The 16,391-nt window shown below is 42.8% G+C and overlaps 2 protein-coding genes across 2 annotated transcripts; both read left to right on the forward strand.

Annotated features, from left to right (window-relative positions):
• Positions 1-301: 301 nt before the first annotated feature.
• On the forward strand, positions 302-1,093 carry LOC308507325 (proline-rich protein 23A-like; the record flags this gene model as incomplete). Its single annotated transcript, XM_081072186.1, has 1 exon — positions 302-1,093. The coding sequence occupies one exon, from the start codon at positions 302-304 to the stop codon at positions 1,091-1,093; it is 792 nt and encodes a 263-aa protein (XP_080928312.1).
• Positions 1,094-7,102: 6,009 nt separating this feature from the next.
• Positions 7,103-7,894, forward strand: LOC308507207 (proline-rich protein 23A-like; the record flags this gene model as incomplete). The annotated part of the gene is made up of 1 exon (XM_081071884.1): positions 7,103-7,894. The coding sequence occupies one exon, from the start codon at positions 7,103-7,105 to the stop codon at positions 7,892-7,894; it is 792 nt and encodes a 263-aa protein (XP_080928010.1).
• Positions 7,895-16,391: the final 8,497 nt, after the last annotated feature.

The following is a 16,391-nucleotide window of genomic DNA, read 5'->3' on the forward strand; positions in this document are numbered from 1 at the left end:
CTTAGAAAGACATTTTACGACTTGGGTTCCCCTCTGGTCACTTGCAACATCATTGGCTGTGGGGTGCGCAAACCGGTCGCCGTAGGAGCCGAAGTTTCCAAGATTAGGCTCGGGTCCCCTAGAAGCTGAACTGCAGGCCTCCCAGGAGGAGCTCCAGGAGCTCGGAGGACTCACCTTCAGTCGCACGGTTCTGCACGTAAGCCGCCCCCCCGGCCAACTTCACCTGTCATCGGGACCTGTCACTGCGTGACTCTCGCGCCCGCCAGGCCCCAGGACCACCGCCCACAGCGCCATCGAAGTGATGGGCAGCCGGCTTCGCAGCCCCAGAGCCTACCCTGCGCCCGGCTGGGGACCGCGGCCTGGAGGACGCCGCCCCGCCAAGCGCCGCCGAACCCAAGAGCCCGCGGGCCCGGAGCCCAGGACGGCGCCCACCCCGCAAGAACCCGCGGAGCCCCCGGCCGTGGGCGCGCTCACCTCCGTCGTGGTCCTGGGCGCGGGCTGCGCCCTGCAGCTGCCCCTGGACGGCGTCGACCTGTTGCTAGAGCCCGAGCCAACGTCGGTCCTGCAAGTGTCTCTCGGAGAGCACACCTTCGTGCTGATCCCGGAGACCCTCTGGGGCCCCGCCGACGACCGCCCGGGAGGGCAGGGCCACGCGCCCGGCGGCCTGGAACCCGGCGCCCTCCTGGGCGCCCCCCGGGAAGACGTTGCCGTCCAGCAGAGGCTCTTCTGCGCATGTGTCCCGGAGATCGCCGCCCAAGAGGAGGCCTACGGAGAGGACGCGGACCCCGAGTCCCTGCCACCTTCCATGGACCCCGAGGCCGGCTCCGTCGCTGGATTCCGCCCCTCGGCTGGAAGGGTGACCGGCTTCTACCCGCACAGCCCCCTCGCGGAGCCCGCGCCTCGGGCCCCCACCCCCAGTCCAGAGAGACGCTCTCCTGGGCCCTACTTCCACCTGGACTTCCACCTTCTAGAGCCTTTTCCCAGCTCTCCACTCCAACCTCTGCCTCCTTCTCCAAGTCCAGGTCCCCACGCGCGCCCCCAGCGCCCTCCAGGTCCTGCGCGCAAGGCCCGGAGACGCCTGTTCCAGGAATGAACGGCCCCTCTCCCTGGTACACACATACGCGCTAATAATTTTGGCTACCCCTTTGGAGGCCCTGTACCATTCCCCAGCATCCTTTACAATGATTATTCTACAACCTGGAAACTGAACATTTCATGTGCAAACGATTCCTTCTTCTGTGCAGACTGGCTATAGTAAGCAGATGAAGACCTCAGGAAGAGAAAGCAGATTCTAGACCTCAACTTGGACATTGAAAATCTGCCCAGGAATACCAGACAATGTATTTTCAGACGTCTGGGGTTTTTTACAAGATCATTCTCAGGCTCCATTCCCCCTCATTTCGTATCAGTTATTTTCGCTCAATGTACACTCCAGCACCATTCCGTTGCTCCTATTTCTCTCCAAACCAAGAAATCACTGGATTTCTCATGTTGTGAGTTTCCTTGTATGTTTTCCCATGAATTTAGAAAGACTCTTAGCCATGGCTTTTCTCTTTCTTGGTGTTTCCAGCTGCTCTTCTGGAAAACTGCAAAATAGTATAATGGTTACTATACATAATAGTATGTTTGTTCATAGCTACCTCTTAACCTGCTGAAGTTTCATCTAGTCAGTTCACTTTTCATTATAAATAATTTGAATTTTATCAGATGTTTTCAGTATGGATTGGGATATGTACTTCCTTTTTAAATCTATTGGTGCTTTTGACCCATAGACTGATGTAAAATGTTTGAATTTTTGCTATTCCATATTATTTTATACCTTTTAAATTCCACCCTGAGTTTTTTCTTATGTAAATCAAATTTCTAAATTTTAAAAATTTTATTTATTACCATATTTGCTTCACATTTTTATAAAAGAAATCAAATACTATTGGTTAAGCTGAAGTCAAAAAGATTATTTCATTGTTTAAAAACATCAATTCTGTTACATTTACCAACATGCTTTATCAAGTCTTCTCTACCTTTTTATTCTTACATTCCACTCTCAAAGTCTAGCCACAGTTTTCTTCTTCTTGTAGAATATCCTTTAATAGTTCTTTCCACTATATCCTGTTTATAGTAAACTGTCTTGGTTTTGTAAGTCTGAACATGTTTTTGTGTGGTAAACTCTCTTAGTCTTATATATCTGAAAATGTTTTATTGCATATTCATTCTTAATTCTGAAATGATGTTTAACTGCTTTAAAGATATTAGTCCACTATCCTGCCATTTTGTTGTCTTTGTGCAAGCAAGAAGTCTTCTGCCAATCAATTTATTGCTCCTTATGTATTATTCGATTTGGCTGTTCAATTTAGCATATTTTAAAATGTTCTTTTCCTTTGGTGTCCTACAGTTGTATTGTAATGTCTCTGGGGTAGATTCTATTTTTACTTGACTTGATAGAATTTAATTAACTATTAATGGGGGAATTATCTCTTGGCTGAAATCCCACAAAACCTTAGTCACTATATCTTGGAATATCCCACACATCCCCATGTCTGGAAATCTAATCAGATATGTATATAAAGGCAGTACTCAATCAATCTCCCATGACTCTTAACATCTTAATATGGTGTGTGTGTGTGTGTGTGTGTGTGTGTGTTTGTAAACATTAATTCCAGCTTTCTTTAACCAATCATTTCATCAACTGTTTCCAGTATTCTGTTTATACTTCTATAAGAAAGTTTTCATTTCAAAGATTATATTTTTTCTTTTCAAGATTTTTACTTTCTTCACTTGTTTCAAACTTCCCCAGTTAGTATTATAAATCCCTATGTTTCACAGATGGTATGCCATCCTTTATGTGTTGAAATTTTTTAAACATTACTTAATAGCTCAAGTAATTCAGTTTCCTTACAGGTAAAATCTATTGTTTTTAATCACATTGGACTACCACATGTGCTTAGTAACTTTCATTAGTCGGCGCATTTTGAGTGGAAGTTCATCATCTGCATCCCACAGTTATAATTTTTACAGTTTCCACTTCCGAGTGAACCACAACTCAAAACCACGGCTTTTGGAACTCTTGTTACTTGTCTGTCTGGAAAGTCATAGGTCTAATCCCCAAGCAATCACACAGTGACCATTCCCAGTTTCAACTTGTCTCTCCTTGACCAAGCACAGGCAGAGCCATAAAACAGCGGTCAGTGCTTCTTCAAACTCTGATGATTGGCAATAGGCTGATTTTCAGCTCCCTCAAAGGAGCAGAAATACCAGTTGCCACTATATATTTTAGTCTCTGATGTATTTAGTACGACAAATACCTCAAAATATCAGCATTCCATTCAAAGATTGGATTTTCTATTCTATTTCTGAATCCCCCCCATAACACATCAATTAATCAGTCCAAGTCCCAGCCTAATTATCTGATTATTCTGAAGAAGGAAGATGGCCCTGTTTGCAAAACTGTCTTCTATTGCAAGAGCCTCATAATCTATACTAGAAATAACTGAGGACATCCATTTTCAGTAATATGTGAACCAAATAATCCAAAAAAATCCTCAAGAACAACACTCTTGAAACTGATGGATAAAAATTATTTCAACATATTTAAAGGCATATCACATCTTATAAATGTAAGAGAAATCCTCCAAGGCCAAAAATGATGCCATATTACAAATCCAGAGAGGGAATGCTGAAACAGGAGGGTATATGAAGGTTACTAACATTCTGTAGTGACCTAGGGCTTTGGTTATAATGGTCCATATATGGGAGAGAGAAAATAAAATTCAGTGTTCACAAAGCCCTGATAAAAAGCCCAGGCTTCCAAAACATGATGTCTCCAATTGGTAATCTAACCAGCAGAAGAAAAAAAAACTCATAATACAAAAGGAGATGGGACTTAAATGTATCTGTCTCAGCATTGGCTCTAGGTAGAATGAAACACAAATTTTGGGGATAGTAAGGGGAGCTGAGAGTTTAAGATATTCTCTGGTAGATAATGAACCTGGCAAAAAAAAGGAAAACAAATTTTCTCCAAAGAGAATACATCTTATACCCAGGGCTAAGTATCTTCTCAGAGTACCTTTCAATGATTCTAGATTCATAATCTAGAATCAAAGAATACATAAGGAAACAAACCACAATAAGTGAGAATGGGAGACATCTAAAACAGGAAATAGGAGAATCAGTCCCTCAAATGATAGAGATTGATGAATTATCAGATATAAAATATTTTTTAAATAAATTTGACACAAAAGAGGGTAATGTTAAGTGTAGCTAAGAAAAAAATATCAAAAGATACGGCACCTTTAAAAGGGAGCTAAAGAAAACTTTTAGAGATTGCATAGGAAAACATGGAAGTAAAAAATACAATGAATGGGTTAAACAACAGTTTAGACAGAATTGAAAGTGGAACTACTGAACTGGAGATAGCACTCATGAAGCTAAGGAGGGCAAAAACATAAAAAATATGAAAAGGAAATTAAAGAGACATTATCAGGAAGAAAGCAGTTCTATTACATGACTATTGGAGCTGGAGAGGGAGAACACTGAGGGAATAGGGGAGTAGCAGTATTCACAGAGATAAATGAATACAAATTCTCCAGATGTGATGATAGAAAAAATCATTCATTCATTTAACAAATATGTATTAAGTGCCTACTATGCTCCAGGCCTACTAAACTCCAAAGGTACAGGCAAGAATAAAACAATTAAAAATCACTGCCTTCATGAAGAGCAGTAATTCACACATGAACTCATGCTGCCTTATGTTAAGTAGTAGCAAGAGGAGTAATATGAAGAGGCATGTAGTTGGATATATTTTGAAGATAGAGAAAACAGGATTCCTTGATTTGAAAAGTGAAAGAGTCAAGGATAACTCAAAGGATAAGTTGAGGGTTTCGGGCCTGAGCACAAAATGGGTGGAACTGCTATTTTCCGAGACCAGAAAGACCTGGAGGGATGCCGATATAGACAAAATAAGATATGTATGTTCAATTTTGGACATGTGTCGTTTGAAGTGCCTGTTACATATCCAAGTGGAGATGTTGATTAGGAAGTGAGATATGGGAGTCTGGATTGCATAGGAATGGTACAGAATGGAAATACACCAGCCTAAGTATATTTTGAAATCACCAAGAATCATGATGGCATCCATATGGAAGAGAGTGACAGAAATTCAATTGTAAAAAACATTTAAGGAGTCAGAGGAGCCCTGGAGTTGGAAAGAGGGTAGAGGACTGCACCAAGACAGATTATACTCTGAGGACATGAAATTCAGGAAGGGTAGAGAAATGGGTGGGAAACATCAGTGAGGAGGAAAAATAATACTGCACCTCCAGCCATGAGTACCAGGGGTGTGGGGAAGAAAACAGCCTCCTTTTAAGAAGCATCCAGGGAAAGAAGTGTACTCAGAAGAAGCAGGTTTCAATCATAGTAAAAGTTTAAAGGGGATATCAGGGTTATTGAAGATTTTTGAGTTTTGTGACTGACTATGAGCTCCAGAAGGCAGAATGAAAAGGTGCAGGGGATGGAGAAGGATAGGAGGTTCTGAGAAAATACCATGTACTGAGTATGTGAAGGTTTAAATCTGGGCTATGAGGGATAAACAGATTCCTACTACGAACAAGAGTAAAAAGCATGATGAGATTAGTCTTCATGATTCTAGGGCAGACAGAGGTCTCAAGACTTTCAGCACTGAAGGGTGGGGGGAGCATATTTCCAAGAACATACATAGTTCTGGGACATAGTATAGTGTCTTCACTCAGGAAGCACAACTTTCAATATTGATAAATAAATAAAAATACACTTTTCGATAGATTATCGTAAGCCCACCAAATTCAAAGAGAATAATTTTTTTATGCAGAAAGGAAAGACAACTACAATGAAAAGGTGTATTACACAGAAGATGTTATATGAATGGCCAATACATATATGAAAACATGATCAACCTCATGAGTAATCAGAGAAATACAACATAAATACATGGTAAGATACCATTTTACACAATCAGACTGAAAAAGGCTTAGAAATCTAACTATACTAAGTGTTGGCAAGAATGTGATGCAAAGGGAACACTTACCCACAGATAACAAACAAAAATGTAGGACAAATCCTTAAAAAGCAGTTTGGCCTTATCTATTATTGTTAGGATGCCACACACTACTCCCCAGCAATTCCATATCTGGATTGTTTGCCCTAAGAAAGTCAAAAATCTCTATTTTAAAGTTCAATATGTTAATATTTAATTCCCAAATCCAACAACACATACCAAGCATTTAATTTTGTAAAATTTCCTTCTCTCCTCTGAGCTTCACTAATGAGGGCTGAATAAACTAATTTTTAAACACTGACTACAATACAAGTCAGATAACAAGTTAATCTTGAATACAAAAAGTTAACCTTACGAAAAATTTTTGCCGTTATTAATAATTAGCACAGCCTGACCTCTAACTGAAACACTGCAATTTCACTCGATTATTGTTAAAGTTTTATTTTTAAAAAAATGCATTTCTAATTTCTCTCCTGCGTGAAAAAAATTTCAAGAACCATTTGGTGGACTGGGCATGGAGAGGTCGGATATGTGGTAAAGGCTTTTCATAGCCTCCGAGAAAATCTTAGAAGACATTAGACATGGGCTACTTCTAAAAGTGAGCAAGAATTTATGAGATTGGGTTTTGTCTATCCCCCCGGCCCCAAATGGGCATCCAAGGAGCATTCCCCTACACTTCCTAGAAAACTTACCTAACTATCGCACTGTAGCAAATCTGTTGCTCTCTGTGGCAGGAGGCGGGGCATACAGTAAGACATCCTGGAGGTCGCAAGTCACCTGACATCCCCCGTTGTTAATCATCCGGTGCACAGGGTCGGCGTGAGGAGCGGAAGATACCGACCGGCGAGGCCGAGCCCTGCGCCGGGTGCGGCTCCCCTAGAATTTGAACTGCGGACCTACCTCCCAGGAGGAGCCCCGGGAGCCCTGAGGACTCAGCGGCCTCCCGCGTTTCTACGCCTCACTCCCCCTCCCCACGACCACAGCCCGCCTCTCCTGTCATCGGGACCTGTCACTGCGTGACTCTCGCGCCCGCCAGGCCCCAGGACCACCGCCCACAGCGCCATCGAAGTGATGGGCAGCCGGCTTCGCAGCCCCAGAGCCTACCCTGCGCCCGGCTGGGGACCGCGGCCTGGAGGACGCCGCCCCGCCAAGCGCCGCCGAACCCAAGAGCCCGCGGGCCCGGAGCCCAGGACGGCGCCCACCCCGCAAGAACCCGCGGAGCCCCCGGCCGTGGGCGCGCTCACCTCCGTCGTGGTCCTGGGCGCGGGCTGCGCCCTGCAGCTGCCCCTGGACGGCGTCGACCTGTTGCTGGAGCCCGAGCCAACGTCGGTCCTGCAAGTGTGTCTCGGAGAGCACACCTTCGTGCTGATCCCGGAGACCCTCTGGGGCCCCGCCGACGACCGCCCGGGAGGGCAGGGCCACGCGCCCGGCGGCCTGGAACCCGGCGCCCTCCTGGGCGCCCCCCGGGAAGACGTTGCCGTCCAGCAGAGGCTCTTCTGCGCATGTGTCCCGGAGATCGCCGCCCAAGAGGAGGCCTACGGAGAGGACGCGGACCCCGAGTCCCTGCCACCTTCCATGGACCCCGAGGCCGGCTCCGTCGCTGGATTCCGCTCCTCGGCTGGAAGGGTGACCGGCTTCTACCCGCACAGCCCCCTCGCGGAGCCCGCGCCTCGGGCCCCCACCCCCAGTCCAGAGAGACGCTCTCCTGGGCCCTACTTCCACCTGGACTTCCACCTTCTAGAGCCTTTTCCCAGCTCTCCACTCCAACCTCTGCCTCCTTCTCCAAGTCCAGGTCCCCACGCGCGCCCCCAGCGCCCTCCAGGTCCTGCGCGCAAGGCCCGGAGACGCCTGTTCCAGGAATGAACGGCCCAACAACGCCTCCCCACCTGCTTCCTGCGCGAGTGATATACCAAGATCCACTGTGAGCACTTACCACCACTGAGATGGAGGGAGCATCTTCATTTGTAGACCGTGGGCAGCTGCGGTTTGGGCGTTTTTGGGTTTTGTTTCTTTTGTTTTTAGCAAAATTCCTTGGTTAGTAGCAGGCAGGGACTTTTTTTTTTTTTTAACTCAGATTCTGGTAAGGACCTTTAGCTTAGAGGGTAAACCACAAATACTCAACCATGGATTTTTAGATTCCTTGCCTCTGCTGCATGAAGTTGTTGTTTCCACCTCTGTCACCTTCAGCCAACTCCATTCTTTGGAGTTTCACCCCTCCTCTTGCCTCAGACTCATCTCAATTTTTTCCCCCAATTTCTCTCTTTTTTTCCCCATCACCTCCCCCATGCATCTCTCCTTTCTTTCCATTCCAGGTTGTTTTTCCTTTTATTTTTTGTAATTATAAATTTACCTGTACATTTCCCTAATGTTCTCTGAGGTGCTTCTGATCGCCAAGTTTTTTATTTTTTTTTCAGATGCACAATATTAAAGAAGAGCCTTGTGAAACAGAAGCAAAGTAAACTGTAGCGGGAGAGTAAACTGTCACAGGGAGAAGTTGAGGTGCTACAGCTCCAATGACAGCCTCAGCGGACCTCACTGTGAGCTCTGGAGTGAGCATGGCTGGTCACATTTGTTCCGGGTTACGCTGAAATAGCCCAGTTCCCTCATCCATCAGTCGTTGGGTATGAGAGACCAGGGAAGGGCCGTGGCCCTGATCTAGGCAGCTTTCTTCAGCCGAAACCATTTCTAAAGATGACAGTTGAAGTTGACTTTTTGTCCATAGCACTCCTAGCAGTTATAGAAATAACTCTCATTGAAGAAAAATGATGAATAACACTGCCCATCATAACTTCACGATATTGGTTCTTTTTATCTTGATGTTCATCTCCATTTATTCTGGTCTTTAATTATGACTAGCGTTGAAGTAATTATAATTTTCTTTGTATAGGACTTGCATATTTAGATAAGGTCTGATCACCAGTTTTCTTTTTCCCTTTCTTTCTGCTTTCCTAACACCTTTCCCTGGACCTGGTCAATGAAGATAAATGCATATTGAATAAATAAATGAATAAATGGCACACAAATGTAATGCATTGGCTTTTTTGTAAATACTCCTAAAAGTAGGCTATAAAATTAGTGAAAGCAATATTTAATGGAAGGAGGAAGCTATGACATTGGTTTGTTACAAAAGCAGTGTGTACAATGCCATATTGTCCTGCACTTTAACAATCAAATGGGTATTTCTCAATCTCATGGCATTCTAGGCTTCACCTTCATTTCCCTTCAGGGTAATGAGAACAGCTACTCACTAGAATGCATTCAGCCTCACAACATGAACATTTGGTCTAATTTATTTTTGACCATTTTTCATGCTCATGAGCCCACCACCCGGAATTCTCAGGTTTTTTCTTCCCAGTGCTATTTCTGTAATGTTAATTTCTCTATAAAGGAAATATTTTTTTACACATAATGTACTCATATCCTTTGATCTCCATTTCCTGTCCCCTCCCCACCATTGCCAGAGGATCCTCATCATATCATGAATTTGATGGATATCATTCTAGTCAGTATATGAGTGCTACATGTACATATGTATAGCTATAAATAACATTTATATTGTTTTGTTGACAAATTTACATAACTGGCATCATATTCTTCAGTTTACTTTTTCCCTCAACTTTCTTTTTTAAATCATCATTTATAAATATACATATGGTTCATTTCTCCTAAAGATTTCATCTTCCATCATATGAACATACCACATTTTAGTCATTAATTTATCCATGGATATTTTTGTTTACAGTTTTTAGTATTACAAACAATACTATAGTAAACATCCTCATACTTACCATCTTTTTCTCTTTTTTTTTAAAGGGGGAGGCAGGCACAGCTCACAGTGGCCCCTATGGGGATCGAACCAGCAACCTTGGTGTTATTAGCACCATGCTCTAACCAACTGAGCTAACCACCCCCCCACACACACTTGTCATCTTATGCACCTAAGGAAGGGTTCACCTTCTATGAAGTATACCTAGAAGTTGTATTGATGGGTGGCATGATATATACATTTATAGTTTATTACATAGATATTGGCAAATTGTTCTCTAGAGTAGTTGCAACAGTTTAAAAAGCCTCCAGCAGTTTTTTACCACCACCATATCACCAAACTTTAGATAGTTTGCAAATGGCATCTTATTGTTTAAATTTACAACTTCCTAATTACTGGTAAGATAATGCAATTTTTCATGTGAATTGGGAATAAGTTTTAAAGTAATTTCAGATATATTTTCATACATTGCAAATCTTACTGTCTTTCAACTTATCAACCATAAAATCTAATGGCTTTAACCTTTTCAATGGGGGAAGACAGGTACAACCTAGATTAAAGCAGTTAGCTTTCAGTTTTAAAGCTGGAGTTTCAAAGCTGACTCTTTTTAAGCCATTACTAGGCAAGTATCATGAAAATCAAATTTTCTCCAGGCAAAAAAATTAAATCTGACTTTCTTAAGCAACCTTTAAATATCAACAGCCATATTTGGAAGTATCAACATAGAGTTTTGATAGTACTCACTGTTCAGAGAGTACTGAGAAGTTCTAACTGGGCAAGAATGGAAACAGAAAAAGGCCACTCTTACCCAGAAGAGTATGTTGAAAAGAAAAGAAGCACAAACTAGAGAAGGTAAGCATTCATGACTCACATGTATCATAACTTTCAGCTTCTATGAGTAAAAATCCTTAACATTAATTGAGAAGGCCATTAAAAAGGATGGGTATCATTCTAGTCAGTATATGAGTGCTACATGTACATATGTATAGATATAAATAACATTTATATTGTTTTGTTGACAATATAAATTTTAGTAACAATATAAATTTTGTGTTACTTCCCATTTAAGAATCTGGGGAAAATTAGATGGAAGGTAGTACTCAGATCAGGTAAGTCCCCCATGTTCCCAGCCACCATCTTGAAAAGAAGCAAGGGAAGGAGGAAGGATTCCAAACAGGGAAAATGTCTGATATTCACTTATCTGGAAAGTTTATGGTGTCCCTGATCCCCATCCTCCAACTCCAAATTCTCCATACCAGTGAGGTAGCGGTTCATGAGGAAGATGAAGTCTATTACGTAAAATAAGGAAGTTACATTTTTCTTATACAACTGAGTACAAATGACACATTTAGTTCTGTTTATTGTCAGTTTATTTCTTGATTCTTTTTATATTAGACCTATTAGATTTTCCTTTATTCATTTGAAATTTTTTATATATTCAAGATACTAATCTTTAATTTGTTTTATATGTTATAAATATTTTCTTTGAGTATGTCACTTGTTTTTTAACCTGTTTAATTGTACAGACCTTTATCATTCTCATACAGTGAAATTTCACAATCCTTTCTAATTTGTATTTTTTGTGTCACTTTAAGAAATTGTTCCTGAGAAAGATCATAAAGATATTTCCTACACTCTCTTCTGATAGTTTTAAAGGTTTGGGGTTTTTCCAATTTAGATATTTAATCTCTTCGGATTTTATTTTTGTGTATAGTTTCAAGTAGGGATTAAATTTTTTCAGATTAAAAACCATTGCCCCCAAATCAATTATTGAATAGTTCATCATTTCCAATTTATAATGTCAATTCTGTTCTATACAAATTTCCACAATATGATAGCAAACTAAAGACAATTTTAGATAAAAAAACTGAATGACTTTGCCACCAATAGAACCTCTCTAAAAGAAATCTTAAATATTGTACTTCAAGCAGAAGGATAGTGGTCCCAAGATGGAATTCTCAGAGGCAGGAGGCAAAAGAAGAACAAATGAATAGTATATATGTGGGTAACGAATCTAAATGAATAATGGCTGATTAAAACATTTATAATGTCTGAAGGGGATAAAAACAAAACAAAGATAGGATTAAAATGTATGCCAACCATCAAGAGAATGAGAAGACAAGCCACATATTGGGAGAAAATACTTGCAAAAGATATATCTAATAAAAGACTGTTAGCCAAAATATACAAAGAACTCCTAAAACTCAATAATAAGAAACAAAGGAGTTCTAAGAGGGAAGTTCATAATGATAAATGCCTACATTAAGAAACAAGAAAGATTTCAAGTAAACAACCAAACTTTATACCTCTATAGAGGTATAGAGAAGAACTAGAGAAAGAAGAACTAGAGAAAGAAGAACAAACTAAGCCCAAAATTAGTAGAAGGAAGGAAATAAAGACCAAAGCAGAAATTAACAAAATAAATACTGAAAAACAATATTAGGAAAAAAACAATGAAACAATGAGCTAGGTATTTTTTTAAAGATTAACAAACTTTTAACTAGACTCACCAAGAAAAGAGAGGACTAAAATAAAATCAGAATGAAAGAGGAGTTGTTATACAAAGGATCATAAGATCTATGAAATAATTATAGGCCAAAAAAATTGGACAACCTAGGAGAAAAGGATAAATTCTTAGAAACATACAAACTACCAAGACTGAATCATGTAGAAGCAGAAAATCTTAACAGACCAATTACTAGTAAGGAGATTGAATTAGTAATCAAAAACTTCCCAACAAACAAAACTCCAGAACCAAATGTCTTCACTGGTAAATTCTACCAAACATTTAAAGAAGAATTAATACAAATCCTTCCCAAACTCTTCCAAAAAATAGAAGAGGAAGGAACACTTCCAAACTCATTGTAGGAGGTTGGCATTACACTGATACCAAAACCAGGCAATGATGCCACACAAAAAAAGAAAATTACAGGCCGATATCCCTGATAAAAACAGATACAGATGCAAAAATCCTCAACAAGATATTATCAAACCAAATTCAACAATATAGTAAAAGGATCACACACCATCATCAAGTGGGATTTATTCCAGGGATGCGAGGATAACTCAACATCCACAAATCAGTCAATCCCTCTTGGGACCTCACAGTTTCCATCTGTCAGATGGGTAGGTGTCAGATTAGATCTCCAAGATCCCTCCCAGCTCTATCCCTTGAGGCTGAAACCAGGAAACATCCATGACAGGTAAGAATAAAGAGTGAAAGAGAATCGGAAAGAGCAAGAGAGGTAGAAGGGGAAAGGATGTCACCTAGCAAACTGCTCCTCCCAGGTGTCACCTGTCCCAGGAAGCCTTCCACGAACCCCACTATCATGGCCCTCTCTCACGCTCCTCATTAGCCCTCAGCCAGGGCCCAGAGCAAGGCCTGGCCCTGGCTGAAGGAACACTGGTAAAGAAACAGACTTTTGAGGGACAGAATATGTGAGCAAAGTGTGCTGCCTCCCCTGTGGGGCCAGCAGGTGCTGGGCAAGTGGTGTAGAATTGAGCTGACATGGTGTGTGAATCAATGATGTGTGAGTACATAAGAGTGAGCTGGTGAAAGAAGGACCAAGACTGGTCAGCTGCCTCCCCAGAAAGGGGCTTGGGAAGGGACAGACCAGCTGGCTGGTTCTGAGAGTGATGCCAGGGGCTGGGGCCCAGAGGCAGGTCCCAGAAATAGAGTTTTGAATACATGCTAAGTGTCCCAAGGCCCAAGTCAGGAGCTAAGGTTTGGAGGGAGGGAGGAGGAAGCTGAAAAGCCAAAGAGAGTGAAGGAGTTTGTCAAGACACTCCTTGACCTCCCCCCTCACAACACTGTACATTATTACCCCCTGCTCAGCTTACTAGCCTCTGACTCTGAAACCCCCACTGTGGCCCCTCCCTCTCCATGGCATAATTTTAGTTAAATGACTATTCAGTATCTGATTGCTTTCCCCACAGGGTTTATCAGCTCTGTGAGGACAGGGACAGGGCCCTGTTCACCACTGAATGGCCAGCCCCAGCCATGGGCCTGGCATATGGTAGGCACTCAGGAAATATTTGCTGACTACAAGAATGAGAGCAGAGGTGGTAGTCTGAAAACCTCCCAGGACAAGACATTTTTCTCAGGGCCCTGGTGGGAGTAGGCCTACTAAGAATGGATGGGTGGAGAGTGGCACATAGGCTGGTACCCCCGTCACACTGGTCATGCAGTTTTACCCCAGATCCATGGGGAGTGGGCGCGGGGAGGGGGGCGGTGGGCGTGAAACCAGGCTGACAGACAGATGTCTGGGACCACTCAGCACGTTCCAAGCAGCGTGTCAGTGATTCTTTGCCCTGCCTTGAGGGCTGAGCTGGCAAGGAAGCTTGGGAAATTGTTTCAACCAGCTTGCCTTGCTGGGGCCTGACATCATACCAGCCCGTTTTCCCACCCCTACTGTGGTTTGGTGATTAGGGAGCTTGCCTGTGGCACATTCTTCATCATACAAGCCCAAATGAGCTGCGTTCTTCCTCCAGTTCACACATGGAACCAAAACATCCTGGCCCTGGTTTTACTTCCCTCCTAAGCCCTTGCGCTTCCCTGACTGAGGGTCCTTCTGAAATCCTAGAGGTTTGTTCCCAAGCAGTGTATTCCATATACAGCCTGAAGTGGGATTACTGTACAGATAAATAAAAGATTAGTTTCCAAGTTTTGGGACTAAATAAAGGATCAGATTCTTGGTGATTGGGAGATAAAAGGAATTTTTGGGTTTGTTCATGGATGAACCGATTCAGAAGCAGTTTGGGGCAGTGAGTGGGACCAGGAGCTCAGTTTTCCCCGGGGTCTTTATGTGGGTCTCCCTCACTACCCACCCAGGCCATCTGGTTTCACTTCTGAGACAGGCTGAGCAAGCTAGGGCAGCAGGGAGCCCAAGCCAGGAGGCTGCTTAGAGTCTCTGATCCGCCTGGGTGTTGAATCAGAGATGACTGAGCACAACTGGCCCTTACACTGGATTCAGAGGGTCTTCCATGTCCCACTGGAATGTAATGTCCAGGTAACACTTCTCTTCTCTGGAAGATACTTGCACGACAATCATCACGCTCCAGAACACCACTAACAACCTAGCATTAAGCAAAAACAGCCCTCTGCCACTGGATATACTTCCTCTTATTTTTCACCAACTTCAACAACGTTATCTGCCTTGCTTGTCCCCAGGGCCTGACAGATTTGATACAGCAAGTTAGAAGGGAGAGAAAATTCCCTGAAGCAGAGACAGTTGAATGGCAAGGGGCACTATAAAAAACAAGGAGACAGTTTAAGAAGCACTTGCTGTGGGCCATGTAGTGGCCTGACCAGCTGGTGTTCTGAATTCTGAGCCCAGGAGCTAAGGGAAAAACTGGGCTGTGCCCATCCAACTTTATTTATAAAGGCAAGAGAGTCCAGCACGGCCTCCAAGGCCCAGATAGCTAAAGGTACAAAGATCTGCTGTCTTAAAGCGTGAGTTCAGCAGTCTGAGAATTTAATATCTGTAGGACAGATCATTCCCCATTGGTTTGGGATAATTAAGAGATTGCTCTGGTTGGATTTATATTAACAGGATTGTAGCAGCAGCAGCAGTAGCAGTAGTAAAAAAAAAAGAAAGAAAAAAGAAAGGACGTCTTTTTATGAGAATGTACCAGCACTGTTGTAAGCACATTTCACATGTTAACTTGTTTAATGCTTATAAGAAGTCTGTGAAGCTAACAGAACTTGTTAGCTGTGGGGAAAAGTCCCTGGGAGGAAAAGGAAAGAATCATAATTTTTCAATTGGATTTACTTTGAATTTTTAATAAGAGCTTAAAAATCCAATTGTCTCTTACCAATTCATGAATTCAGCCTGAATGACGGTATGGTGATGATAACAGTGATGGATATGACAGTGAAGTAAAATAATATCATCCAAAAACATGTTTTAACCACTTATCTATTTGCAAGCAGTATTATCACACCCTGAAACATAAGGATGAAACATCTCAACCTAATATACGGGTGTTTGAGAGGATGTCCATGGTTAGCAACATGCAGGAAAAAAAATTCCAAATATTTGACAGTTTTTCACTTTCCACTCAGTTGTTTTTAGAACCCTGTAGATAGCCAACATCCGAAATATCTCTCTCAATTCTCTCTCTCTCTCTCTCTCTCTCTCTCTCTCTCTCTCTCTCTCACACACACACACACACACACACACACACACACACACTACCACTATCACCACTGCCACCTCAGTCAGTATCCTGGCTAAGCCCCAGCCAACCTGCCTCCTGGTTGCCATTCCTCAAGGATCCTGGTCTGAGGCTGTGGGTGGAGTTGGGGAGAGTGACACATGATCCACATCAGATAATTGATGAGGAGCAGCATTGGCAACCTAGATCCCCAACCCTCCCTTGTTGCTCAAGATAAAAGAGGAAATGCCTGACCGGGCTGCTTTCCATGTGGACCTCGCAGGCCAGAGCACAGAAACCTAAATGCATCGGTCAGCTGAGCATCGGGCAGCTCCACAGGGCTCTTGACACTATCCAGCGAGGGGTGGAGGGAGCCATCCTTCTGGATGACTCTCACAGATGCAGTGGCTCCGGGCACTCCCAAGTGGAAACTCAACT

This window comes from Rhinolophus hipposideros (assembly GCF_964194185.1).
Source record: "Rhinolophus hipposideros genome assembly, chromosome: 14".
In the NCBI taxonomy this organism is placed as follows: Eukaryota; Metazoa; Chordata; class Mammalia; order Chiroptera; family Rhinolophidae; genus Rhinolophus; species Rhinolophus hipposideros.